The following is a 26,623-nucleotide window of genomic DNA, read 5'->3' on the forward strand; positions in this document are numbered from 1 at the left end:
AATCCTCTGAAAATTTTGAAACTCTCTGAAAAGTCAAAATTTCAATGGGTGGCCAAGAACATTTTCACGTATTAAAAATCCATTGCTGGAAACTTACCAATGAACACTCCATGAAACTAGCCAGTAATTAACTCTGCTAGTGCCTAGCTTGGAGTATGTCTGGATTCATTGAAATAGAAGTGTGTACCAGATTGGTGGAATGGTGAAACTCACTTTGTGGTCCCTCTCACTGGCTTCCTCATAAAACCACACCAGGTTTAATGCCTGCATATATAATTAATTTCGTATATTATGTTTGGACTGACTGGTGAAAATCACTGTCAGATACAACACATTCCTCTGGCATGCCCTCTATTACAAAAAAAAGAAGTCAACTAAATATGCCTTAAGCTAATACAATGGTCTTATTAGTACATCTCTGATTTTCAACTCTTCACAAGGATATACTGCTACTACACACACCCCTGGGTTGCCAGGTCAATTCCTTACTGACTGCGTGGACAATAGCCAGCCTAAGCCAGGCCTAATATGATATGTCAAGTAGAAACGTTGGAGTAGTACATTTGTAGACTCACTTGGTGGCCCCTTTTTATAAAATCCGTTAACGTTTTTTTCTACTATTTTTTGTTAGCTACTGCCTATAGTGACTTTTTTCTTCATTTCCTTAATTGCCACGCCCACTCCTGGGGTGTGACTGAGGACTCACTTACTGTGTTTACAGAATAAGGAACAGCCTACTAGGCTGATACTGTCAAAATTTAACGAAGTACTGAGATATTGGTAATTAAGGGCGGGTGTTCCCGGCTTTACTCGTTCACGTGATTAGGGTACTCAGGCGTTGTTTATTGTCTTGGTTCTGCGGTTTTATCATTCGCTGCCATCAAGAATTGTTCTTTACCTTCTGCTGACTGGAGAGACTAGTAGACAGTGTATATAATACCTGCTGGGTTCGAGCGTCTCAAGTTTGAACCGCAACGACTCGGTGCCGTTGGTTCGACTGGCACTGCCTGAGGCCGGGTCTTATCCGGATCACTCTAGCTATTGAGAAGCTAGAATCAAACTCGGATTCATACCACTGAATTGTAAGTGTATTATCGTTATTGTACTAGTGTGTAACCTCGCCGTATGTTCTGTTTTTGTACGGGGCTGCTTCCCAGCTGTCGCGATACTGAGAAATTTAACCTTCTCTCGAACATTCTTTAAGTTCACCGGTGTGAAACTATCCTTTTAGCAGCGTAAAGTGTAATTAGATAGTTTTTATCAACAATATAGGTAAACAATTCAAAGTATCAGATGGCCGGTTAGCAGCTAGCTATGCTGGATGTATTTTGTGTTAACTAACATGTTGACAACTTTACAAGTACACATCCTGGTAGCTACACACTCTTGCATGCTAGACCATATTAAAACATCTGGCATCACTCAATACATTTGGAAGCTTATTAATATCATTAGCTACATCACAACGAAATAAAAGTCAGTGGTGCAGTAGCGGGAAGACTCTGTACAGATTATGAGATGCATGGAATTTTGCTGTGATATCGGTTATAAATTCAAGCAAGGGTGAAGGTGAGGCATAATAGTTTTACTTACTTCCAGTACAAGTAGATATATTGTTTTTAACAGTGTTGGAGGTAACGCATTACGTAATATTATTACCCTTTTTGGTAACTAAGTAGTATAACGAAATATGCTATAAAAACAGGTAATATAACTCAAGTTACTTTACTTGCAAATGTAATGCGTTACCTAAGTAATGAAGTTACTGTAACGAGTCTAATATTACATAATATTATTACTTTAAGCAAGAGTTCATAATAAGAGTCTTAATATTGTATATTATAAACTCTTGCTTTAAGTAACAGATCAAAGTTACTAATCTCATTAGTAATCCACTGAGTAACGCCTTGCCACTACAAAGTAACGAACCCTACTGAATGAAGCTTATTCACCAGCTTCTTACTTATAACCAAGATTTGCATATTGTCCAACAACACAATCATGTCACGTGATAAAGTGGTAGTTTCACACGTGACAGTTTAAGACTGTGGACACAAAGTAATATAACATGTAATATTATTATAGTTACTTTATTATATGGGTAATATGTAACTGTAACTAAATAGTTCAGTTGTAAATAATATGTAATATGTAACGAGTTACATTTTAAAAGTAACTGTCCAACACTGGTTTTTAATAATTTTGGTCTGGTTTTGCCAGGTAATGTAAGGGATCATAATTTGTGCACCACAATAAGTCACATAGTTCCCACTTCAATACGGATGTTGGTTACTGTCTTCTGACCTGTTTGATGGAAGGTGTTCTATTATGTCACAAAGGAAATGTCTTTATCAGCACTAGGAATTGTGATCTCTACCTGAATCTTTGAATACTCGGCTGGGAAGCACTACTACTTGAAATAGAGTTCTAAGCACTGGAAATCACTTCATATTTTAGAAGTGTGACTTAATGTGTCACCACACGACTTTCAGTAACTTTTGACGTTTTTATAAACATGCAGAGCAACTATAAATCCTTGCCCTCGGGCAATAGTACCACTGGATAGCCCTTGAGGCACTAGTCACGTGTACCAAGTGTGGATGATGTCACTACTGTAGTTGTATGGTTATGTGGTTTGTGATGTGCAAAACATGTGTGACTTACAGGTGGTGTATGGTCCCTTATGCTGTTCCTAATTTATACCATTGTTGTGTAATGGCTCCAAGTTGAACAAACCACAAGAAACATTCCGTTTGATTACTGGATAATATAACTACAGTAGGACCTCCATTATCCGAACACCTGTGTGCCAGTTAAATCACAAAAGCGTTCAGATAAGTGAATTTGTTCGGATAAATGAAGCCCATTCATTTATATACAGAGTTCTGTTCAACTACTCTAATAGAACATACACTTACTCTAATAGAACGTTCACCTAATGACGAAATACTCTAATAGAGCAGTCACTTACACTGTTCGGATAATCGAGGGTTCGGATAATCGAGATTTGGATAATCGAGGTCCTACTGTACTACCAATTATGATTGTAAATAGTGCATGCTCATTATTCATATTTTTTTCATTGCAGTCTGCACAAATCTACTAGTATATTAAAAATTATATAAATTAGGGATCCTAGCAATAAAAAGTAGTGAAACAAGAGATGAGTGATGGTATTACAACATAGCTTGGTGGGAAAATCCCTACATTGGCATGTTATCACAATCATTTTGTTCAATCCCAAAGTAGGGATTTTCCCACTGTGCTATGCTGTGGTGCCACCATTCATCTCTTGTTTCACAACTTTTGGATCCCTACTTTATTTTTAAATTAATTATTTTTAATATACTAGTTTTTTTTTTTTTTAGTATATAGCTATACATGTGTGGCTGTTCTATTAGGATGACTGCTGTATTAGAGTATCTCGAGTCAGCCTTTCACCTAGGGGGTGTGTCACTATTTTATAAATACAGCTAGGCCAATAATAACGGGGTGTGTCATCATGATAGATTATTAAGGGGTATGGTCTTAGTGTTTGATCATTATTAATCAACCAATATTGTAATAATATGCGTGGCATTCAACCTATCGTGAAGTTACAGGTATCTACCGAGCATAAGCACTTCAATAAGTTTACAGTGTCTAAATATGCCGCTCAAGGAAAGTGATGATAGGAAAATTTTTGCCTCAATATGGTTTCATTACATGGAAAAGGAAGAAGACTAACATGATTGAAGATAAAAGCCGGGAAAGACTCCCAAAAATAACATGTGCTGCCTAAACTGGCAGCGGCTCCTTTAAAAACCATCCAAGAAATATCTTACACAGTGAAAGTCACCTTTATGGAATTTTATTAGTCCATCTGACATCAAATGCAGCATCAAAACAGGCAAACACTCACAGGCGGCTGCGTATGGATATAGAATTTTTAAAAAAATCACTGAAACTCGAATTTTCGTCTGACTGCTAGCCTGTCTGACTACAGTTGCAAGGCTGGAGGCCATGCCACAATAACAAAGTCACCAATGGGATGTGCCTTTTGGAGTTCCCATGAGAGTGTTCCCTCTGCACCTTGTACTTAAACTGTACTACCGTACTGTTTGATAAGAATTTCCTTGTGACAAGCCATTTATAGACCTGTAGTGATTATAACCCTAACTCTATTGTAGACTCTAATCAGACTATTACATGAACGAGACAATGATTCACAAAGAAAGATATGTGATAACAAACTAGGATAAAACTGTGAGTGATGCTCTAGTTGATGACATGACGATCACAATTAATAAATGCTCTAGGTTGCAACATAATTATAGGAATGTATAATCTGGAATGCTGTGGGTATTTTGACGCCATTTGCCACACCAAACACTGAACACGCTATTGTCGTTACCTAAAAAAGGAACTCAAATAGTGGCACAGTAGTTACACACATCAACAGATAAATGTAAATCTTGTATGAATGGTGGTATCATGTCTGTTTCTAAAAATTCATGCAGCTTATATATAGACAAGATACCATCAGGTCATTAGTATATTGTACATTATACCTTGGTACCTGTAACTACATACATACGTTTGTAATTGTGAGATTATGACAAGTACAGTATAAGGCAATGTTGTTTGTATGGGATTATATAGGATTATACATTAATAATCAAGTGCTGATATATCCCTTGTTTGAATGGTCCCTAATAATAGTGTTGTAATTATGAGGCATTATCATTTTAGTTACAATATTGTATGATTTTAAAAATGAAATTGGTTATTAATTGTACATTAAGCCAAACAATAAGTTATTGTTGTGTACTATTGTTATTTGTTACCGTTATTGTTTAATCATGCTTTATATTTTCAAACTATTATAGTTTCAAACTTGAAGGTCTTCTACTGTAATTACTTTAGTGTTGCTATTAATTTTCATTAATAAACATTGCTTTGGCTTCATATTCTTTAGTAGCAGGTGCATACTTCCCTTTCATAAGGTATAGAATTAGGGTTTTGGGTTACCCAAACTTCTTACTTGTTTTCTTGTCTTTTAGATGTAGAGACACAGAAAAGAAACAGTATGCACCTTGCTGTTATCTGGGAAGCTAGAATAAAACACCTTACTTAGTGGCCTGGGATTCTATAGCTAGCAGATGTTGTCTCGGTTAGATGTGTTACCATGAATTCTACACCATCTAGAGTCCAGCATGATGTAAGGTAGATCAGAACATCTATCAGCATTAACCAGGGTCAATAATGTGGCTGTTTTCTTGGCTAGCTGTAATGTTGATAAAGTAGATGACCTGTGGCTAGATGTGAACTCCACGACTGCTCTGATGTCCCAAGAACAGGAATAATGTGGGGCTTACTGTTAGTTAAGCATGCCTCTCAGCATATAGGAAACCAATGGGTGACTTCCTGTTTGTGTTCCTTCAATTTCATGGTAAGTGGTAGATATAATGCTGACCACAAAGTATTGGCTGTACAGTATTGGAGTCATCAGTATCAAACTGGTCTACCAAAAACATAATGATTCACCACAGCTATAGAGGCAAATGGTATCCCTTTACTGTGGTGAGAACCCAGGGATCCCTTGTAAGAATCTCTCAATTATGTATAAATAAGGTATAATTTATAGTCTGCTAATAACTGGAGTGAGTCTGTGTGTGGCATTATATGAAAAATCCAGATGTAATGGTGCTAATATTGTCAAAGGAGGTGACAATTGAATTAGAATTTCTTTGATGGGACTGGTGGTCAGTAAATCTGCCTTGTCCTTGCCACACCCCTGCCTCTGTATTCATGTTAAGCTTTTAAGGTTACCCTGCCAATGCCCCCAACTTTACAGGGCTCCTTCAATTGGACAATAGATGGTAGGGTGCATGACATGTTACTATAGTACCATTGTGAAACTGATACTAATTGGGCTAATGAAGCATCAGATTTTACCTTGTTCTGTAGACATTTGATGAATTCCTGCTAGCTTGAGAGGGTCATACTTTCCCAGTGATTTATCTGCAAGCTGCAGTTTATTGGTCCTTCTAATCTGTGACAATAACTCGTTTGCATTTCCAAGGAGTACTAATGATCACTGGACTATGTCTAGCATGCCATAAACATTTTTCATTGCATTAACATCTTCTAGCAGATTTTACTTAATGAGGTCAGATCACAAGTCTTTAGTTTTGCTGTCCCCTTGTTTGAGAAGCAAGATTTGAGGTAGTCCCTTCATGAATTGGTCAACTACTAGCCGTTTTGCTACTGTGGATCTCATGTGCCTTATGCATTGCCGACCTGTTAACTTTGCTCAGGGTATGACAGAAGTGATCTCTAGATAATTTGTAATTACTTGTTGCATGATAGACGTGTTGTCATTCTTATCATCTAGCATGTTGGGGTCAAAGTTCTGTGGATTGTTGACCTCTTGTTGCACATGAACACTGCCATCTACATGTAATTGCTGCCTCCCATGTTGTTGGTGTGATTCCAATTAATGCCTATCTGTATCATAGTCTGCATCCTCAGCTTGGTTCTCCTAGCTGTAACAACAGGATTACCAACTGGCGTGTATGACTGACCAGAGGGACTTCAGCATCAGTGTGTTGTTAGTTGTTGAGATTACCAGATTAGTGCATTTACACAACCTGGTACATTTGCGTAGCAAATTCTGGCAGGCTGGTCAACAGTTGTCATGTGCTGTTCACTATTGCCTGAATTTTGGTGCAGGCTGGTTAGTAAATGTGCTCTAAGAGCATCTCTTAATGAGTCATTACCTGAGATATTGCCTCTAGGGTCTTCTCCCGTTTCTTTTCCACTTACAATATATACACCGGCTACCCATCCTGCTGCTAGTGTACAAAAATGCTGAATTGACATCATCGTATTAATACTTTAGCTTTGAAATGCTGTCATGCAAGGAATGTAGAGGCAATTAATTAGTTAATCAATGTACCTTGTACCTGGACCTCCAAAATACAATTGACCATACTGGGTATATCCTCTATTGAACTAGTACTGATTTGTATGTGTATTTGAATGTTTGTAATTCATACCAATCGTGATATTGTCAGCATTTACAACTGTGTAATATTTTTGCTATATAGGCTGCACGTGTGATATGGATAATGCTGATGTAAAGTCTCTGGAAAGTGCTGCAGTATGTTTTCAGGATCTGTGTGTTCTTAAGGAACGCGAGGATCTACGAAACATCCTAATACTAGATTATGGAAGGTTTAGTAGGAAACAAGAACATCTAGATGCTGTACTGAGTTGCAATTGTTTGAACAAATATTTTTATGTAGTAATTATCAATGAAGCTGGTCATTGTTCAGATGTTATTAGTTTTCCACCCACTTTCAAGCAACAGAATTGTTCAATTCTTGAAGTTCTACCTTCATCACTTCGAAATGTTGGTACTATTCAAGATCATGTTGTAACACAAATGCTGATGTTTCTTCAGCAATATCATTGCCGTAGAGCTTATTATTGTTTGTCTTTAGATAGCAACTTTCCAGATGGATCCAAAATCATGGAACACACTGGCTATGAATATACTTACTGTACAGTGATAAAATCATTTAATAACTTTGTTTATTTAGACAAGTACCACTTCAGAGAAAGTGATGACCCTGCTAAAATGACCATGTTTCCTCTCCTTAGAAATGATGTGCCACGTGTGCCAATCACCGAAAATTCTGGAAAGCTACTTTTCTTTTGTTTGGGAGAAAAATACTATGGTACACCTGTTGCATCACTCTGGGAAGAGTTGGAACAGTTTGGCAACAAGTATTCTTTACATGTCTCAGTAACCACTGCTTTTCCAAGTGTAGATTATGAGGTACAGTGTCTATATACTGTATAATAGTTGTTATTAGACCATTATAGCTTTAAAAAGAACAAAGTGAGCAAATAAACGCATAATTCAAAGCCAGCTATGGGAGCTTTGGGATTTGCAGCTATACCTAGCTAAATAATTCAAATTAATAATAAACCTTTTTTGATGATTTTGTTCTCTTAAACAGTAAAGATGACAAAATGTACAAATAGATAAGATAATGTATATGTACGATGGGCTCACATCCAAATTGTTTTACAGTGTATGTGTTATAAAAGATGAATAAACAATTGAAAATTTTAAAAGAGAGAATAGGGATAGCTAAAAGAGCCACCAAACAAGAAGGGATCGTTGGGGTGGTAATGTAAACCACAAATCCCTATTTTGACTCTGTCAGAAATTTTGGTTACATGCTTTGTCATTTTGAAACAAGTCAAAATAGGGATTTGTGGTTTACATTGCCACCCCAGCGATCCCTTCTTGTTTGGTGGCTTTTTACAGCAATCCCTATTCTCTCTCTTAAAATTTTCAATTGTTTATTCATCTAGTTTATGTACTTCTTATTAATCCAGTGATGGATTATGGATTAATTTTATTGATAATGAAGACTGTTGTGAATAGTGTAATTTTGCATTCTGCATAGTAGTGCCATCAACGTTTCAGTACACACATGAAACTGATCAAAGTGCAATGTGTATACAGGATGATCATGAGAGTCTCTTAATATAAGCTACAATTTACATTACTGGTGCCTTTATTAGCTGTCAAATTCAGTGAGTGTTTAATCTTGGATAGCCCGTCCATGTACAATAATCACGGAGTGAAAAACCACCTTGCAACAAAGTCTTCAACACAGATTACACTTCCTGGCCTATACTGAGTTTAATAAGGACAGATTGTATTAGCACAAGCAGTACACACCGATAACTCTGAGTGTGATTTTGTATGGCTACTCATGCGTAATGGCGTTATGGCAAGAAGAAACAGCCTGATTTGGGCTGTTTCCATCCAAAAACGAAATCAAAAACACGCACAATGATCCATTGCTGCTTTTTATTCTGAAAAATTGGATAACGTTTGCTGTAAATGAGTGAAACAAAATAATATTATGAATAATATGAATAATAATAATAATATGAAGAATATGAACAAAATGGAAAATTCCAGTTTTGTCTGAAGTACACATACTGTTTCCTTTTCACTTGATACTTACTAGTGGACCTATACTCATTGTAAAGAACCACCAGCGGGTTGCTTTGAGTTGGAGGATGCTTTCCAAGGTGGTTTTTAGGTGTGCTTCTATTAGAGTTTTTGCCAAAAACATGGGCAATCCCTATTATGAACTCACTATCGTGGTTCATGACTATGCATTTTATAGGTACAGAGTCTTCATCATTGGGCTACATCCTGAAAAAAGCTAAAAGAAAAGTGGATTTTTTTCAAGTAAAATAGCATTTCGGTGATTAGTGTTGACAGTAAAGTTGTCAATGTGTGGTTTGGCTTTATTGCATAGGACTATGTACTTGTATGGGTTCCCTAAAGAAATGTGTACTTGTGTTGAAAACTTTGATTGGTCATTAACAAAGTGTCAGGCATTGAATGTTTACGTTTTGAAATACTTCTAGCAGGTCAAGCAGTACTACAAATTAGCCAACTTGTGTAATTCCAGCCATGAATTACTGAACTTTTTGAGGACTCGGCTTAACCTGTACATATTATAGTTGTAACATGGGCACAAGTGGTCTGCCTGATATGTCCACCCGAAGCACAAGGGCCGCAGGCCTGAGGGCTGAGGATGGACATTCAGGCAGACCACGAGTGCCCGTGTTACAACTATTATGTAACACTTCTATTGCAGGCTAATATCCTGCCAAGTGATTAACCCCATGCCAATACGAGTGAAACCGCTGTATTCATTTTATACAAGTTTAAAGAAAAATTAGTTCGATTAGAGATCATAGAAAAAAAGTAGGGAAACAAGAGAGGTCATCTACACCTGCAGATATACTAGTGAACATTATCCCTAATTCAGTCTTGGTCTTGGGATATAGACTGAATTAGGGATTAAGTGTTCAATAGTATATCTGCAGGTGTAGGTGACCTCCCTTGTTTCCCTACTTTCTATGATCCCTAATCGAAATTAAAATTCCTATTATTTCCTTAAACTTGTTTGTTTACTTTTTTATAACATTATTATAACTGGTGAACCCACGCATACTGCATAAAAGAAAGGATGGCACCAGAATGAATGTTTTTGTCTGAATGGCGCGTGCTCCAGCTATCAATACTGCTTTGAAAGTGCACCACGCTTTGCTTTCAGCTATGTTCAGCTCGTTACACAGTGTTACAGACGAAAAACAGTAGAAAAAGTACCTCTGCAACAATCCAGTCACTACGGAAATATGATGATTCGCGTGCCCCCAACTTTCAATTACTGCCTCGAAAGTGCAGCTGCCATTACGCTTCACTTTCAGCTATTTTCAGCCTATTACACAGCATTACAAACGAAGAACAGTGTTAGAATTGTCTCTGCAATCAATCCAGTCACCACAAAAAATACAAACAATTCCTGTTTACAAATGTACTGTAGGGAAGCCATGCATTGTGCTACCACGAATCAACATCTTGGGCTGTCAGCAAAGACACAAAGGAGAACAAAGGTAAGTCCATGATGTGTACATTGTACGTACTGCGGTGTGCCAAAAGCACGTCTTGGGATGAAGCGGTGTCGAACAGTGAAAAAAATCAAGCCCATAGCCTTAGCTGTTATTGAGTTACGCTTGCCTGAAGGCAGGCAGGCAGAGGCAGGCAGGCAGGCAGGCAGAGGCAGGCAGGCAGGCAGGCAGTCAGTAGAAAATTCCATTGAATAAATTTTCTTTAAAATTTCATAACAATTTATTGGAAGCCTTTAGGATTGTACTGAAAGCACTCTTGGGTTGTACCTAACCAATACTGCCAAGGTGCCAGGATGGAGTCGTGAAGCTGGTTTTTGGGTGAATTTTTTTGGCTAGGAAAATCCAAATCTCCATGATCCCTAATGTACAGTACTACTGTACTGTATGATACATGCCTGAAATATTTGATTGTGGCTAGGCAGCAGGTAACGTTGCAGCTACGTTTGTTATAATGAATGGATGAGTCCTAAAGATATCATGGAAAAGTTGAGCTTTTGCAAATTGTGGGAAATGTACAAATGTTTTACTGCTATCAAGTTGTTTAAGACTAATTACAACATATACTAAAGGCCTAAAGGAGTAAGCTTTGTTGTAACATGGTTAACTCATGTTATCTGTAATGTGGGTATGGTCCTTATTTGAAAACGTGCTGAAACATTTATGTATGCACAATAAGACTTAGTTTTCACCTTCAAGTAACTTGTAGAATGGCAAGGATACTGAAATGCCTCTATTTGAGTGCTTCTTGTGTCAAACTCCAACTCGTGATAATAGTCAAATGAGCATTAATTTATTCTTATAATTGATTTCAGTCTGAGCTTTTATAAACAAACTGGGCAGTACCGCTGCCTCATGAGCTAGAGGACATTATAAAATGTGACCGAATTTTGGAAAACCGTTGATATATGCACAACAGTACTTTTGTAATAAAACGTATTTAAAAACTATGGGTAAAAAATGCAAGTTCCAGAAAAAAAATTATGCAGGTTTTTATTGCCTCACTGGTGGGCGAATTAAGCCGCCAATGGATAAATCCTGGGCATCATTGTGTTTGCCTGTCCATAGAAAGTACAAAAATCTTTGTTTCATCTCCATACATGAAAAGATTCCAAAGTTACAGACGTTTGTTTACATTGCAGTGACGAAAGAATTTACCGACAATCGTTTTTCAGTGAATTTGCCTTCCTTCTCGAACTAAGAAGCATACCTGGGGGAAAAAACTATACCTTGGTGGATGCACAAATTCATGGCGAACACAATGAGCCAAGATTCAATTCTGTACATCGTTGTATCAGTAAGTTATGATGGTTTATGTAAGCGCCTGTAGATTCTTTTCCCAGTAGCTTCTGTACATATCAAATTATTTGCTCGTCCGGCTGTCTAGTGCTGTATTTCCAACGCTGCTTAACCTAGAAAGCTGAAACTTGGCTAGTCCATTCCTCTGTCCCTGTAGAAAACAAAGAACAAATAAAATGCATTTTGAAAATTGTGCGGATATCGATGGTTTTATAAAATTAGGTCACAAATAATGCCGCATTATATAGAAAATTCCCTGACCATGTAATATCAGATATGTATACCCAAATATTCCTTTGATCTGCCCAAGCAAAGTGTTACATACTATAATAGTTGTTGCTATTCGCTGTGCTACAAATACAGTCTTAATTAACTGTAGCCAACCAGCAGTGGCACTCCATCGGCTAAACCAGTCAACTATGTATGTATGATTTACAATTTAATTTATAAAGTTGTATGATGCACCATTGTATGACACCTGTTGTATGTCGACTGCACTGTATGTATGCACATTCCTTATTAGTGGGTTGTACTGTAGTATTAGTTGTTATGTGATCATTTATGTAGGTGATAAAGGAGGATCCTGAAATAACAAAGCCAAAATTCTATCGATTTGCAATCTATTTATGTGACACTAGTGAAGACAACGTTCTGTCAATCCTTGAATATCTTCGACCAACAAAATTTGAGGGTGCAAAGATAGGGTTAAAGCTAGATAGCTCTACACAGAAAGGACAATTTTTTAGTGCTGGAAGTAGGAATATTTCAAGAGCTACTTACAAAATATGCAAGTATGCTATTCAAAAGGAGCATTTTTCAACAAAAGATAACAAAAAGTACTTCGTAGATATTGAAGGTAATCATCACAGAAGTTATTTGTTGTATATTACTCTAACAGTCAAGCTGTGAAAAAAGGTGCAAAAGTGATAGTAAACAAGTGGGGAAATCAGGCAGTGGCCAAGAAATGATGTTAATATAATCTATGCCAAAACAGCCAAGGTGTGAAAAAGGATGTGACCCCAGGGTGAAAAAGTTGTGAGCTCAAAAGTGGTGGCCAAGAAATAACTGTGATGATAGGTTAATGACAAAAATGTAATAATGTCAATTCAGGTGAATTTGTGTTGCCTCCTCTAAGATTCAGCACAAAATTCACCTGAATTGTTATTAAAATTTTGTCATTAACCTACGTACCATCACAGCTATTACTTGGCTGCCACTTTTGATTTCACAACTTTTTCTACCCTGACCTTTTAGGAGGCTACACCCTTTTTTTTACAGCTTGGCTGTTTTGGTTTTAGATATCACTTCTTTTTGTATTGCAAGCTACAAAGCCAGCCATAAGCTGACTTTGGGACTTCCTTTTTTTGATTGTTTCTTTAGTAGAGGAATTTTGAACAAGAGAGAGAGTAATTTCTGTGTATAGCTTTGTGTCTGCTTAAATATTTGTATATTTAAAACTGAATAAACGTAGATAGTTGAACTCTCTACAGGGTGATTTGTTGTATCTGAGCTCTATACAGGGTGGCTTAAATTCTCTACAAGATATAGTTGAATGCTTTAATAGAGTAATTTACTTTTTAGCTGACTGCTCTATTAGAGTATCTTGATCTCGCACTTGCTACACCCAGTTGGATTTCATATGTTATAACTCTGTGGCTTTAAATTCAATTCTTCTAAACCATTGAAGAGTCTTTCTAAGACAATTAATCCATCTATACACCAATTTTCAACTTATTCCCCTCAAGTGAGTAGTTTGTCTGGCAAGTAATCTTTTTTATTAGCAAATCTCGATTGCATAATTGTTACACACTGTTGGTTTTTGCTTTGTATCTTTATGGTCTTTAGGTTAACTTAGCCACATACCAATTTTCAACAAGCAATTTATCCTGTAGGTGTGACAACATGTTGGTATTATTTTTCGTGAATGATCGCTAATAACTCCCTCCTTGACTGTTTATTGTATCCAGCCAAACTTGGTACCAAGATGCGCCTTTAAACCCCCTTCTGTGTGCCAAATCTAAAGGAAATCAGATAACTCATTTGCATTTTATGGCAGCTGTTATAAGTGTAAGAAAAAGATTTAGCCAATTTTTGAAGTTTCATACCTTGAAGTAATTTTGCTCAAATTTGGTATGTGGACTACTGATGGTGTTGGCTGTTTCCACAGCAAAAATGGTCTTGTTTTGTAAAGGCAGCATGGAGATACAAATCTTGTTTTGTTTCTTTTTGTCAATATACTCACAGTGCAGCATGCCGGCTTCTTAAAATTATTTGTTGTATGTTACTAAAACAGTCAAGCTGTGAAAAAGGTGCAAAAGTGATAGTAAACAAGTGGGGACTTGAAATCAAATGTAGTTGCCAAGAAATGGCATTAATTTTAGTAATGACATACAGCATATTGAATTGATTGACATAGTTGTAGCCATTTCTTGGTTGCCATCTTCAATTTCCCAACATTTTAATCCAGGAAAGCTATATCCTTTTTTCACAGTTTAGCTGTTTTGGCATGTGTACATACCACATCTTATTGTATTTTCCACTTTCTTGTTTGGGAAGCTGCAACTGCAGCCTTAGGAGGCTGTATGACTGTTAATAATGTTCTTATTGGAGACTGATAAGCATTAGCTGCTTACATCCTGTGGCTACAAGTATATACCGTACAGCGTAAAACTTTGATGGGGGAAAACTTTAACGAATTTTACAAAATGCTTGCCATTCATCAAAATTTTCCTCCATCAAATTATTACACTGTACGGTAGCTTCTCAAAATCTATATAAAAGCACTGTTATAATTAAATAGAATACTTTGTAAATCTCTTCTTTGGTAGTTGAATCTTTCAAAATGTTTTATGGTTTCAATGGAGTAGTATGCAGTGATGACAAGTTAGTTAGTGTATATAATCTATGCCAATTAGTCCATTAAACTCACAGACTCAATATATCCTCCTTGCGTGTGGGATAACTATAAATTTAAAATCTTGCCTGCTCCAATAGAGTGTTTTTGATCATTTAATGGAAATGGATCCAGTGTAAAATCCAACCAGTATGTTGACATGACGACCTTTATCAGACATTTTCCATTGGTTGTTCCCACTCCCATCCTATTACCATTTCCCTAGAATTATACTTATCCCAATCTCTATTCCAATATTGGTAAACTGGCTGTACAAGTGCTGATTTCATGGTACATATTGTGTACCATATTGCTTTCAGCTATAGATATGTATCCTTACTAGCAGTTAAAAGGTCTTGTAATAGGCACAAGGTATATTGGTGTACAATACCTGTTTTACAATTAATTGTTTTGCTGACAGATAAGCAAATGGTGCAACTAATTGATGAAGCTAAAAATGGTGGTTATACTATGAAGGTGCGACATGCTAAAATCTTGTTTTGTGGAGCATCAGGGGCTGGGAAAACAAGCTTTGTTCGTTTGCTTAAGAATAAAAAATTTAAACCTGATCAACACAGTACAGAACTTGGTAACACTCAACAAATTGTGATATCAAGAAAGGCTATTATTCAAGGGACCAATTGGGTTGATCTTTATCCTGCTGAAGAACTTCGTCAAGTTAAACTACGTCTTCACCACAAACTGGTGTTCAAACCACAACCGTTTTGCTCAGAGCAACATGTGGATAGTACAAAAGAGGAAAGTATTGTAAACACAGAACAATTCAACTCCTGTCAACAAGATGTAAGAGAATTTAGTGAAAAACCTCAAAAACCCCAAGCAGAATCGTTGGATAATCCATCTTTCAAAACAGCAAAATTCAAACCTGTCCTTACTGAAAAGCGATTATGCTCAAAGTCTCCTAATCTTACAAAAGATTATGAAGAACCCCTTCCAATATGGGACATCCTCACATTACTGGACACTGGTGGTCAACCACAGTTCATAAACATGTTACCAGCTGTTAATACTTCAGCTACTGTTATGTTTGTTGTCTTAAATATGCTTCATGTATTGGGAGCTAAAGGATTTGATGAACGAGTATTAGTGCATCATTACAAAAATGGTATCAAATCTTATGAACCATATACTTTGAATTATACTAACAAAGATTTAATAAAATGTCTAGTTGCACTTTTGAAAGACTCCATAATTACAGACGTTCCGCTTCCAGATGTGGCTGTTTCGCAAAAAGGCAGAGATAGTAAGCCAGGACTTTGTTTTGTTGGTACTCATCTTGATCAAGTAAATGAAAAAGATGTTGATACAGTCAGTGATCAACTAGAAGAGATAGTTTCACAATTGGAGCCCAGTGATAATGTATCTATCTGGAACTGTAATAAAATTTTGTTTGCAGTAGATAATACTCTCTCTGGAAAGCAAGAATATTCACAAGATTCAATAGCAAACCAAATTTGCTCTGAAATCAAAGCTATACTAGATGAAAAGGCTGTATATGAAGTACCAATCAGCTGGATCTTATTGGAATTAGAAATAAGACGAATATGTGGAAAAGGCAACAAATCTTTCATTGCAATTTCAGAAGTTGTGGAACTTTTTCAAGAAATTATTCCAGGATGTGATAAGAAGAGTGCTGAGGTACAAGTTAAAGCTGCATTGAGGTTTCACCATATGTTTGGTATTCTGCTCTACTTTCATAATGTACCAAGCATGAAAGATTTTGTCATTTCTAACCCACAATGGTTGTTTACGAACTTGACAAATTTTGTTTGCTTTTCATTTGATGGAAGAATTGTTGATCGTAAAGCATTGAATAATCTGAAATCTAAAGGCATTCTTAGTAAATCTTTGATAGACAAAATTAAAACTGACCAAATCATTACTGATTCTCTGGGAGGTATTAAACTTGAATTCTTCCTTGAATTGCTCAAATATTTTAACATTGTCACACCTTATCCTACAAACAGTAGTGACTATTTGATGTTGACAGTACTAGATTCGTACAAGGATGAAACCGCTCTGTTTGATGTTATGCCACCACTTGATGGTGTTGAATTTGTGATACAGTTCAATTCTGGCACTTTCCCAAGAGGAGTGTTTTGTTGTTTAATTGTACAATTGGTTCAAAAAGTTGATAACTGGAAACTCCAGGTTTCACTGGAAGGGAAGAGATGTGTTTACGCAGACTTTGTTATGTTTTGTACTAATGCTGGACAGTATGTTTTGTTGCACGATAAAATTACCCACTTAGAAATTCAAGTAAGAAAGAATGTAAAATCTGGGTCTATTCATTGCGAAGTTCAGCAGACCATAGTCAACATGTTACAGCAAATGCAACAAAGTACTGGTACTGATTTCAAGTGTGCGTTTTACTGTAAGAGTAAGTCTTGTTTGATATATCTATCTTCACATCATGTGACTGGACAAATACCACTTCCTAATGGATTGATTTGTGAAAACCACGGCTTTGTAGAACTACAATCTTGTTCACACAAGTTATGGTGTGATATAACAAAAGCATCACTGGTAATAATTGAATTGCACATAATTATACTAAGGGTGCACATGCATGTTCCATATTTCTTATCAAATGTTTATAATTTGTGAAATGGAAGATGAGTTAGTTTTATACTTAATATTATATCCTTATCTGTACCATACTACTTGTTAATGTTTTCCTTCATTTATTCATTGGCTAATGGCCATTCTATACTGTAATTTTTAGTTGTCCTTCTATTAGTCATTGTGTGCATTTGGCCTTCTGTCATTACCAAAGAAGTTTTTTGCAGGTATTGTAGAAAAATAGTTTTGTTTAAAACCTGAGGTTTTGTTAAGAATCTGTTTAGCTAAATGTATTAACGTATTGGATATACTGTATGTATCCATGTCACTAGTAGTTTTATGTTATACAAAACTATGCATCTACTGTATGTTTAGTGTGTGCACTCTTATGATACTGAATGAAAGCTCCACTGTATACATACAGTATTGCACGTATACAATGGAGCTTCCATACATATAGATTGCTTGTATGACTTAGGAATTATAGCAGCTGTACAATATCCCTTGCTTCATTATTTTTATAATAAAATTTTCATTGCTGGTGAACCAGCACATACTACAACAAAGGAAAGAATTGTTCTAGACACATTATAGAATAGCTATAACTGCATGACTAAGTGAACACCTTGACTATCAATTTCTGAAAAGTGGCATGGCCATTCCACTTCATTTTTCAGCTATGTTTTGACTGTTATATAGAGCTATGTTTTGACTGTTCTGACTACAGTACAAGAAATGTCTCAGCAGTCGATTTACTTGCTGCAGAAGTTACAGACAATTCTCATGATACAGTAGAAGTCATAATGTGTGACCACAAATCAACACCTATGCAGTAGTGAAGAAAGAAACGGAACACAAAAAAGAGGACAAAGCTAAGTCTATATTGCATGCATTGTAACTTCTGCTATAATGTGGTTGGCAAAAAGGCATCTCTCAGGCCTAAGTGACATCGAACAGTAAAGAAGCCTTATCCATAGGCTGAAGGCATCAGTCAGGCAGCCGGTCAGGCAGTTAGTAGAAAATTAGAAAAAGAAAACACTTGCAGAAATTTATTGGAATTAGCTAATTTGGGGTCACTCTGAAGGTTTACAGTATTTAGGTGTGACTGTGCCTAACCAATACTGCAAAGTTGTCTTGAAGGAATAGTGAGCCAGCCTTAAATATTTTGGGTAGACAGTCCAAATATTCTACTATACAGTACTCCATAATAGATTTATTATATGTGTTCTTATTTTTGTTGCTGCAGGCCATGTCACCACGGTCAAGATTTTCAGGTAAACTAACTTTTCTAGCTAAAACATCAAGTGCATCATGCATTACACTTTTATAGTGTTCAAGTACAGTTCATGCAGTATCATAGATTATGATTGAATGTGCCTTGCTGAATGTGTATACTTGTATTCCTCCTATGAAAAGCAGAATTGTGAGGTCAAGTTTTTTTATCAGTCAATCCAATCAATCAATGAAACATCTGAGAAACAAGTTGATGTTAAACTACATTTGTACTTCTAAAAACCAGGTACACATGCGGTCAGTGCTAACCCCTGCTGGGTCTGGGAAAACTGGTTTTATTGTCCATGACATGATTTTTCACCAACAGCAGCACAAAACTACTCAAATATTTCAGGTCTGCTTTTGCTGGCTGCACAGTGACAATCCATACGAGCAATCTGAGGCCCTAATGGAGCTGTGGCCAGCCTGGGGATGGCTGTATGTGGCTGTACAGCTCTGTAGTGTTGAATAAGACATGTGTTGTAAATTTCATTTCATTTTAGCCAGTTTTGAAAACTGAATGGTCCATAATTTGACCTAATTCATCCATGTGCATTCCTTTTTAATTTTGTATACGACCTCTTGCCCTCCACTTCCCTTCATCCCTATTGGAGCTTGCCCGATACAGTCAACATCAAGTTAAAAAATTATCTAAAGTGGCAGGAAACTTAGCTGTTGGGTACTTAATTGTACTGTCTGTCTGTCTGTCTGTCTGTCCGGATTATTTCTTTATCATGCTGTTAACTTGACAGATAATTTATGTCAAAACACAGTCAAACAGCTCTGGTGTTAATGCACAGAACTGTTACCCAAGGGTCCAGGATTAAATTCCTGCTTATGACATTTTTTTCTTCTCACTGGCACTTTTGTGCCTGGCGTACTTTTTCATGGCATACTTTTTCATTTGTTAGAATGACAGTGCTAACTGATCAACTTATAAACATATTGACATGGTTCACATGCAAAATATAGTACTTATCGTATAACTTACAAATTTTATTGCAAGCTTCCATGTGCTTTCTTTTATTTGCTACAGTGTATTGAAGGACACAGTGTAGAGAAAAACTCCAGCTGCATTCCATTACAAACTATAGGATAAACAGTTAGAGTTCCTGCATACGTATAGTTGCTGCAGTTAGGCCACATGTTTGAATCCAGCCAGCGGCATTTTTACTTTAGTGTTTAAACGTTTGTATTTGCTCATGTAGTTGCTTCAAATCATAATTATAATAGCACATTTTATAGATATATAGGAAAGTCATGTTTGTCCCATGTGTTCTATTTGAGTACCTTATCTTTCATAACTTTAATTCTTCTTGACATTAACTACTTACCCACAAACACATTATATTTTACCAACATGATAGTACAAGTATTACATAGTTTATTAGCGTATACATATGTAGTTGAGCAGTTCTGCTGTTTAGTTAACTGTTACCATGCTCACATCATTTCACTGATTGCAGGATGGCATAAAGCTTATATACTTTAAAAGAAACATCACTAGCATGCATGAGTTTAAGATGTGATGTGTAATGCTTGGTTCCCGATGCCTTAAATTGTTATTATGATTAATGTAGTATCTGAAATGGTTCTGCACATAGGGCAAGAGTATTCTACATAATATGGTATGCATAGAGCTATTGTATGCACGAAAATTACATTTTGATTGTTCCTGTTAATAGCACACTGGTGTGGTGTACCAGCTCCTTTAGCTGCACAACACACCATATGTGTCTTCTTTAAGTTTCATCACAACCATATTAATTTTGTACTACATGTGTACATTTCACATAAGATTAGTTGTGGCTTTTACAGAGTGAGTTCTATAATAATTAAAGGGTGTGTAACTTTATACTGTGTAAATCATTTAGCAAATTGTAATGGTACCTGCCAGATGGTGCACGTGTAACAGATAGTATCTTTAGTTGCTCATTAACTCCTAGCATTAACTTTTACTCTACTTGGGTGTTATGAAATGTACATTCTCACAGGGAAATTGGAGGAATATATAGAGGAAAAAGTGTTTACAGACAATTATGCCACATTAACTAAAGTTCTTAGTGTCCACACACTAATACCCCACTTCATAGCAAGAAGAGTTATCACTGTTGATGATGCATCCCTTATTGAATCATATAATCGAGAATCAGAGAAGATTATGAAATTATTGGAATATATTGCACAGCATCTGAAAGCTGGACACACGAATAGTTTTTATCAATTGCTTGATGTAATGAAGACACGTTGTACCATTTCAGCTGAAATGCTAGCTATTGAAATGGAGTCATCTGTAGTTAAGCTTTCTAAAGGTACATATATTGTACCATGACTTCGCATGTTTAGCCCAGTATTATGTACTGTTTACAACACTAATCTGTTACATATGTACGTATATACACAAGTACATCTTCATCTTGCACTTATGTAGCATGCAATTTTCCACAACTATTATAAAATTCATGACTTTAGGGCCCTACTTATCAGACCATTATATAAATTAGATGTGATATGGCAGTTGAGGTTCTTCAGTCTCCTCTACTACATATTCATCAAACTGTTGTTCTGTACAATAAGTATTCTTCTCTTTCCTGTAGGATTTGACGGTGATATTGCTTCACAGTTTCATAAGGTAATACTTGAATGTAGTGACATTGTTTTGTGTATCTTATTTCTGTACATGATTCAGTGCTTATATCTATTTTTCATACATGTGTATAGTCTATTTCACTTCCAACTGAAGTATCCCCTGGCATGGGTCATGCTCAGAGTTATTCTCACAGCATTTCTGAACCTACAGGTAGAGTATGTGTGTATATAATAAATAAACCCATGTTGAATGAAATGTCGTGGATGTAGATGTGTTTACTAAAATGTTGTGGTTGTACGGTAGTACACTGTGTGGAAAAACTGGTATTATTACCCATGGCAGCAGGTTTGTTTTTCCACCATAAACACAAAATTACAAAGCACCATCAAATGCTGCTATAAAAATTGTGATCAACCAGAGTTAAATGATCTGTTTTTACTGGCTGCTTTTTCCAAGCTTGGTGAGCCATACAAAACAGTCTGAGGCTTTGATAGAGCTGTGGCCAACCTGGGGATAGCTGGGTGTGGTATTACACCCCCATGGTGTTACCTGTGCTGTAAATTTCATCCTAGCTTTAAGTTTCTGTCATTTTTGATAGTTTTTCATGAGTTAGACTGTATCGGGCATGTACTGATAGGGATGTTGGTGGGCTGGAGTGACAGGGACAGTACAGGGTTGTTTTCAAAATGAAAGACAAGCAAACAGAAATGAGCTAGGCTGAGTTATGGGTTATTCAGGACTTGAGGAATGGATGTAAAACTAGACTATGATACCGCTCAAATAAAACTTTGTCCTACAAGAGTGCAACTAGGACCTCCTTTGCTTCGCTATACTTTTTATTTCTGGAATTTATAAGTTTGATTAGAGATCAAAGAAATAAAAAGTAGTGAAACAAGGGAGATCACCTACGTACTCCTGAAGATACAAGTGGACATAGACTAAATTAAGGAGTAAATGCCCATCTTCACCTTCCTTGTTTCACTACTTTTTATTTCAATTTTCCTGGTACAGTACTTGATTGTTTACTTTTTGTAACATAATTATGAGTGGTAAACCAGCACATATACGGCATTGAGAAAGAAAGGCATTAGACTTATTGTTTTTGTCTGAATGCATGCCCCAACTATCACTTACTGAAATAACAAAGTGGACAATACACTTCATTTTCAGCTGTATTCAGTCTGTTACACAGCATTACAAATAAAGAAAACTACAAGAAGAACCTCAATTCTGCCACAATGAAACCTCAGACAAATCCTGTTACAAATTTAGGGAAGCCATCGTGTGGTGCTACCATGAATCAATACCTTGAGCTGTCAGCAAAGGTATTAAATGGGACACAATGAGGACACAGGCAATTCCATGAAGCATGCATTGTACATACTGTGTATGACCTGTCGGGCTGAAGATTTAGCAATGAAAAATCAAGCCTGTAGCCTTAGCCGTTATTGAGTTACACTTGTCTGAAGGAATATCAGTCAGTCAGACAGTCAGTAGAAAATTCCACTGAATAAATTCTTTTTTTTTTTTAAATTGTAGCAACCTATTGGAACCATTTCAGGTCATAATGAGGGCAGTTTTGGGCATGGTTATGTCTATCCAATACTGCCAAGGTGCCATGAAGGTTGAACGTCCAAACCTTCATGATCCCTAATATTGTATTGTGTGATGATCCCTGATCAAACTTAAAACCCCTAATTTTTCTTTGTATATACCTGTAACCTTTTCTGTAACATATGAACCTGTGCCTATTGAAAGAATGATGTTTGAATGCATGTCCACAGGGGGGGAGGGGGGGGGGGGGACTTCACTCACCCATAAAGTGCTCATATGACATGAGAAAATAGTATAAGTTAGTGCAATTTTACATTTGAGCAGTATTGTACGTGCATGCAATTAGTCTGTAGTAGATTATATACTACTTTGTTAATACATTACTTATTTTGTATTAAAGGAAATGTGTTTTTGTATCAATCGGGAAAGAGTTCAACTGACTAGAAAAGGAGACTGAAAACAAATGAATTCTCTTCATAATTTATGACTAATACGGGGCATATTATAAGGATTGGTATCATTATTGTATAGGATAGAATAATGCACATTTATTGTACATACTACATACTTTTTCAAATGATGTTCAACTTTGTTATATTAATATGAATTTCACGGTTACTATTAAATATAGAGTATGACAAAACAATCTTGCAACTGTACTGCAGTTACAGCAAATGTTATAATAAACTGACTACTGTAATTATTGTAAACGTGCTGCTATACAAAAAGATTAAAACTGCATGCTTACCATAACTGTATATATTCATACCATGTGCAAATGTTGAAAGCACAGAAGTTACTAAACTGTGACACATACTGCATGTGTGGAATATTCACTGAACATCTGAGCAACATGTGTTCCTGTCAAAACTACAGATAAACAGCTATACTCTTAGCTTCTATGTGTGGGGATGCACAATTTATTTATCAAGTAAAATTTAACCTTTTCTCACATTTTTCATGTACGTACACTGTCCTGTGTACACTTTCTAAAATAATATTGGTGATTTTGAGGAAATTTTTAAACTTGTAGAGATATGTGTGTGTTGTTGAGTTCATTTTTTTCTCTCTGATACTAGCAGCAGTGCTTGCCCTATTGCATAAGTTATGGATCTTGAACTCTGTTTCTATTAAAGTAATAGCAAACTGAACAGCAACTAGTAACATGGCTTGTTCTGGGTTTTGCAAACCAGCAAACACCGACTATTGGTGCATAAAAAGTACATGTAGTAAGATCATATTATGTAATGTCTATGTTGTCATGCAATGTGTAGTAGGCATAGATAATATACCACGAGTGTAGGGGTATATTATCTATGGTGTGGCTAGAGATTATATAAACATGTTAAAATCTAACAGACTGTAGAGCAGTTTAATTAATTACTTCACGTGAATTGTACACTTTGTGATAAAAGCATGAAACTTACCACATAGTTAGTGCAGTGGAACCTGTCTTAGCAGCCACCTGTATAGAAAGCTCACCTCTTTAAAAAGACCAGCTTTAAATTCCTCATGAAAAGTTTATACACATCCACCTGCCTATTAAGGCCAAGAAATCTTGGTCCAAAGGTAACCGGCTTAGACAAGTTTCCACTGTACACCCAATGATGAGAGGTGGAGGCATTGCATGTTCAAATTAGCTACTGAGATTTGGAGTATTGTGCTGGCGTTTTGGGCTACACAATACTTGTACATTACTGTTTGATGTACTGATCCAGAGATACATATAACTAAAGGATATATAGTTCTATAAACATACAATGGCAATGTATGGAAATTGTAGAAAAGACGATAGAACCCTGTGTTTTTGGATACTAGGAACTTTTAAAAGTTACAACAGCCACATTCTATCATTATTTATGCATAGATTTTGTGGTGGTTGAGTCCCATTGCTCTTTTTGGAAATATCATGTACACGTCCAAATAGACATGCAAGGTGGTTGATAGTGCTGCATGAGTTACTCTAACTACACACTAAATAAACAAATGTGCATATTGAATGTTTTAGTGCAAACAAAATCTCTTCACTTTTAGCACACTTGCTGCTCATGTGTGCTCACTGCAGTATGAGTTGCTGACACATTATTTTTGCAAGTGTGAAGTGCTAAAAGAGCACACACACTATTCTCAAAATGGTACATTGGTCTGGTGTGTAAATTTAGCACAGTACTACACATGCTTTGAGTTGATGTGTGTTGTTTGTATGTTGGGTCTCTGGAAGAATGGCCTGAGTAACCAGTCCTTGCTGCTCACCGCCGAAGGGAATACCCTTCAAGAAGAGAGGGGATTGCATGATGCAGCATATATTCACTGCCTATTCAGGGTGTATCCATTCACTGGACTGGACTACTGGACTCAAGTTTTTTTTTTGTTTTGTTTTGCCTTTTATCACCAGACTTAACCGCAAAAAGTGTTTAGAATTTGATACCATTCACCAACATAAAACATGTACTAAAACTTGTACTTTGATCACAAAAACTGCACTAAAACCTAAGTACAGTTCGTTATTGAAAATAATTTGCTTACTGCTAGTAATGTTTCAAGCACTAGTACTGTGCACTGTTAACATTACTAATGCACCCGTCTGCCTTCTCTATAGCCTTCTTGTAAAATAGCACACAATAATAACTTTACCATGCAATTATGTTATGTAACATAGAAATCACCTATAGCCTTTCAGCGGTCCGCATGTTCACTCTAGCTTTGCCAGTTCTTTGGTTTATATTCTTTGTAAATAGCAACAAGTGGGTAGTGTTACAAAGAATTGCTTCTCATTGTGCACACTTTCAAACAGAAAGTAAGGTTACACATATTTGAAAAAAATACGGTAACTGTGACAAGAGTTCAAACCAAAGTTATACCATTAAAAAAACCACCAAAACTAGCACCTAACTTTTTCAAACACGCATCTTTAAACAGGCTGTAGGACCAGGTGTCCTACAGACCTTCAGCACTTGTGCTTAAATAAATTCAAAATAAAAGACTATGTATGGTTAGCTGTACGTATGTGCCTCTAATACTCAAGATGAGATGTTATACTACCCTATGTAATCACTTTTAGTAGTTGAAAGAGATGCTTGTGGTCAAAAAAGTACGTTTGAGCAAATTGTATGTGAGTCCAGTAATCCAGTCCAGTAGTCCAGTCCAGTGAATGGATACACCCACCTATTCATGCACAGGACCACAGCATATACCAGTTCTGTGTTTCAGCACATTTAGTACCAATGTTTCACATGTGTAGCACGGCATGTGTTAAACTGGCACATTGAAACAATAATATAATAGCATATATACATGCTGTTTCAAGTGTGCCAATTTAATGTTATGCTAAAGTAACTCAGTATGTGGAGTTAGACATTAATTTATTATTAAATGCTATCCCACTAGGGACCTGTGAGAAGGCTAAAGCCTGTGAATACAGGGAGTCAGAAACATGTAACTGAAACCATAGATAATGTATACCTTACTGATATATTATCTATGCTGAAACGTTGAAGAATGCAGAAAAAAATTGGTGCTAAATGTGGTGAAACACAAAGCTGGTCAGGCCATTATTATGTTATGGATGAAGAGGCAGTGGATATATTATATACATGTACAAAGTTCATAAGCAATTAGTGATGCCAAACTAGGACCTGGATTTTGGTTGCATACATCCCCTAGCTCTCTAAGAAATTTGAAATTGATCGAGGAAGCAACGGGAAGCAATTCTGACTGAAATTAGCTACTGTACCAATGCAAGTAGTTGTAAGATGGTTAGATGTGGCATATATGGCTGAAACCCGTAACTGACTGCATGCTCTAAAAGAATTATTGTATTGAATGCTCTATTAGAGTATCTCGATCTTTTTAAAACATTTGTTCCCAGTCCCCACGCATTTGAGTTGGCGGCTGGGATTGTTCCATATAAGGTCGTGTGCATAAGTGAGTGTATCCTC

At 36.4% G+C, this 26,623-nt stretch overlaps 1 protein-coding gene across 3 annotated transcripts; it reads left to right on the plus strand.

The window, feature by feature from the left end:
• Positions 1 to 826: 826 nt before the first annotated feature.
• Positions 827 to 23,311, plus strand: LOC136259840 (uncharacterized). 3 transcript variants are annotated; one of them, XM_066053394.1, is made up of 9 exons: positions 827 to 1,082; positions 7,092 to 7,825; positions 12,361 to 12,649; positions 15,108 to 17,233; positions 18,516 to 18,543; positions 20,536 to 20,853; positions 21,139 to 21,173; positions 21,263 to 21,341; positions 23,086 to 23,311. In XM_066053394.1, exons 2-9 carry the CDS (start codon positions 7,106 to 7,108, stop codon positions 23,127 to 23,129), a joined length of 3,639 nt encoding a protein of 1,212 aa, XP_065909466.1. In that variant the 5' UTR covers positions 827 to 1,082; positions 7,092 to 7,105; the 3' UTR covers positions 23,130 to 23,311. The 3 variants fall into 3 exon arrangements, 2 of the variants coding, with proteins under 2 accessions (XP_065909466.1, XP_065909476.1); XM_066053404.1 differs by lacking the exon at positions 827 to 1,082 and having other exon boundaries at positions 7,164 to 7,396; positions 7,648 to 7,825; XR_010703377.1 differs by lacking the exons at positions 21,139 to 21,173; positions 21,263 to 21,341; positions 23,086 to 23,311 and adding an exon at positions 18,600 to 18,788 and having other exon boundaries at positions 20,536 to 20,667.
• The last annotated feature ends 3,312 nt before the right edge of the window (positions 23,312 to 26,623 follow it).

Source organism: Dysidea avara, chromosome 1 (assembly GCF_963678975.1).
Source record: "Dysidea avara chromosome 1, odDysAvar1.4, whole genome shotgun sequence".
In the NCBI taxonomy this organism is placed as follows: Eukaryota; Metazoa; Porifera; class Demospongiae; order Dictyoceratida; family Dysideidae; genus Dysidea; species Dysidea avara.

Excerpts from the sequence above, each read along its gene's own strand:
- LOC136259840 (XM_066053394.1), top strand. The coding sequence starts at position 7,106 with ATGGATAATGCTGATGTAAAGTCTCTGGAAAGTGCTGCAGTATGTTTT. Across the intron at positions 7,826-12,360 it reads TTCCAAGTGTAGATTATGAG|GTGATAAAGGAGGATCCTGA; the intron begins GTACAGTGTCTA and ends TCATTTATGTAG. Across the intron at positions 21,342-23,085 it reads CAGCATTTCTGAACCTACAG|GAAATGTGTTTTTGTATCAA; the intron begins GTAGAGTATGTG and ends TTTGTATTAAAG.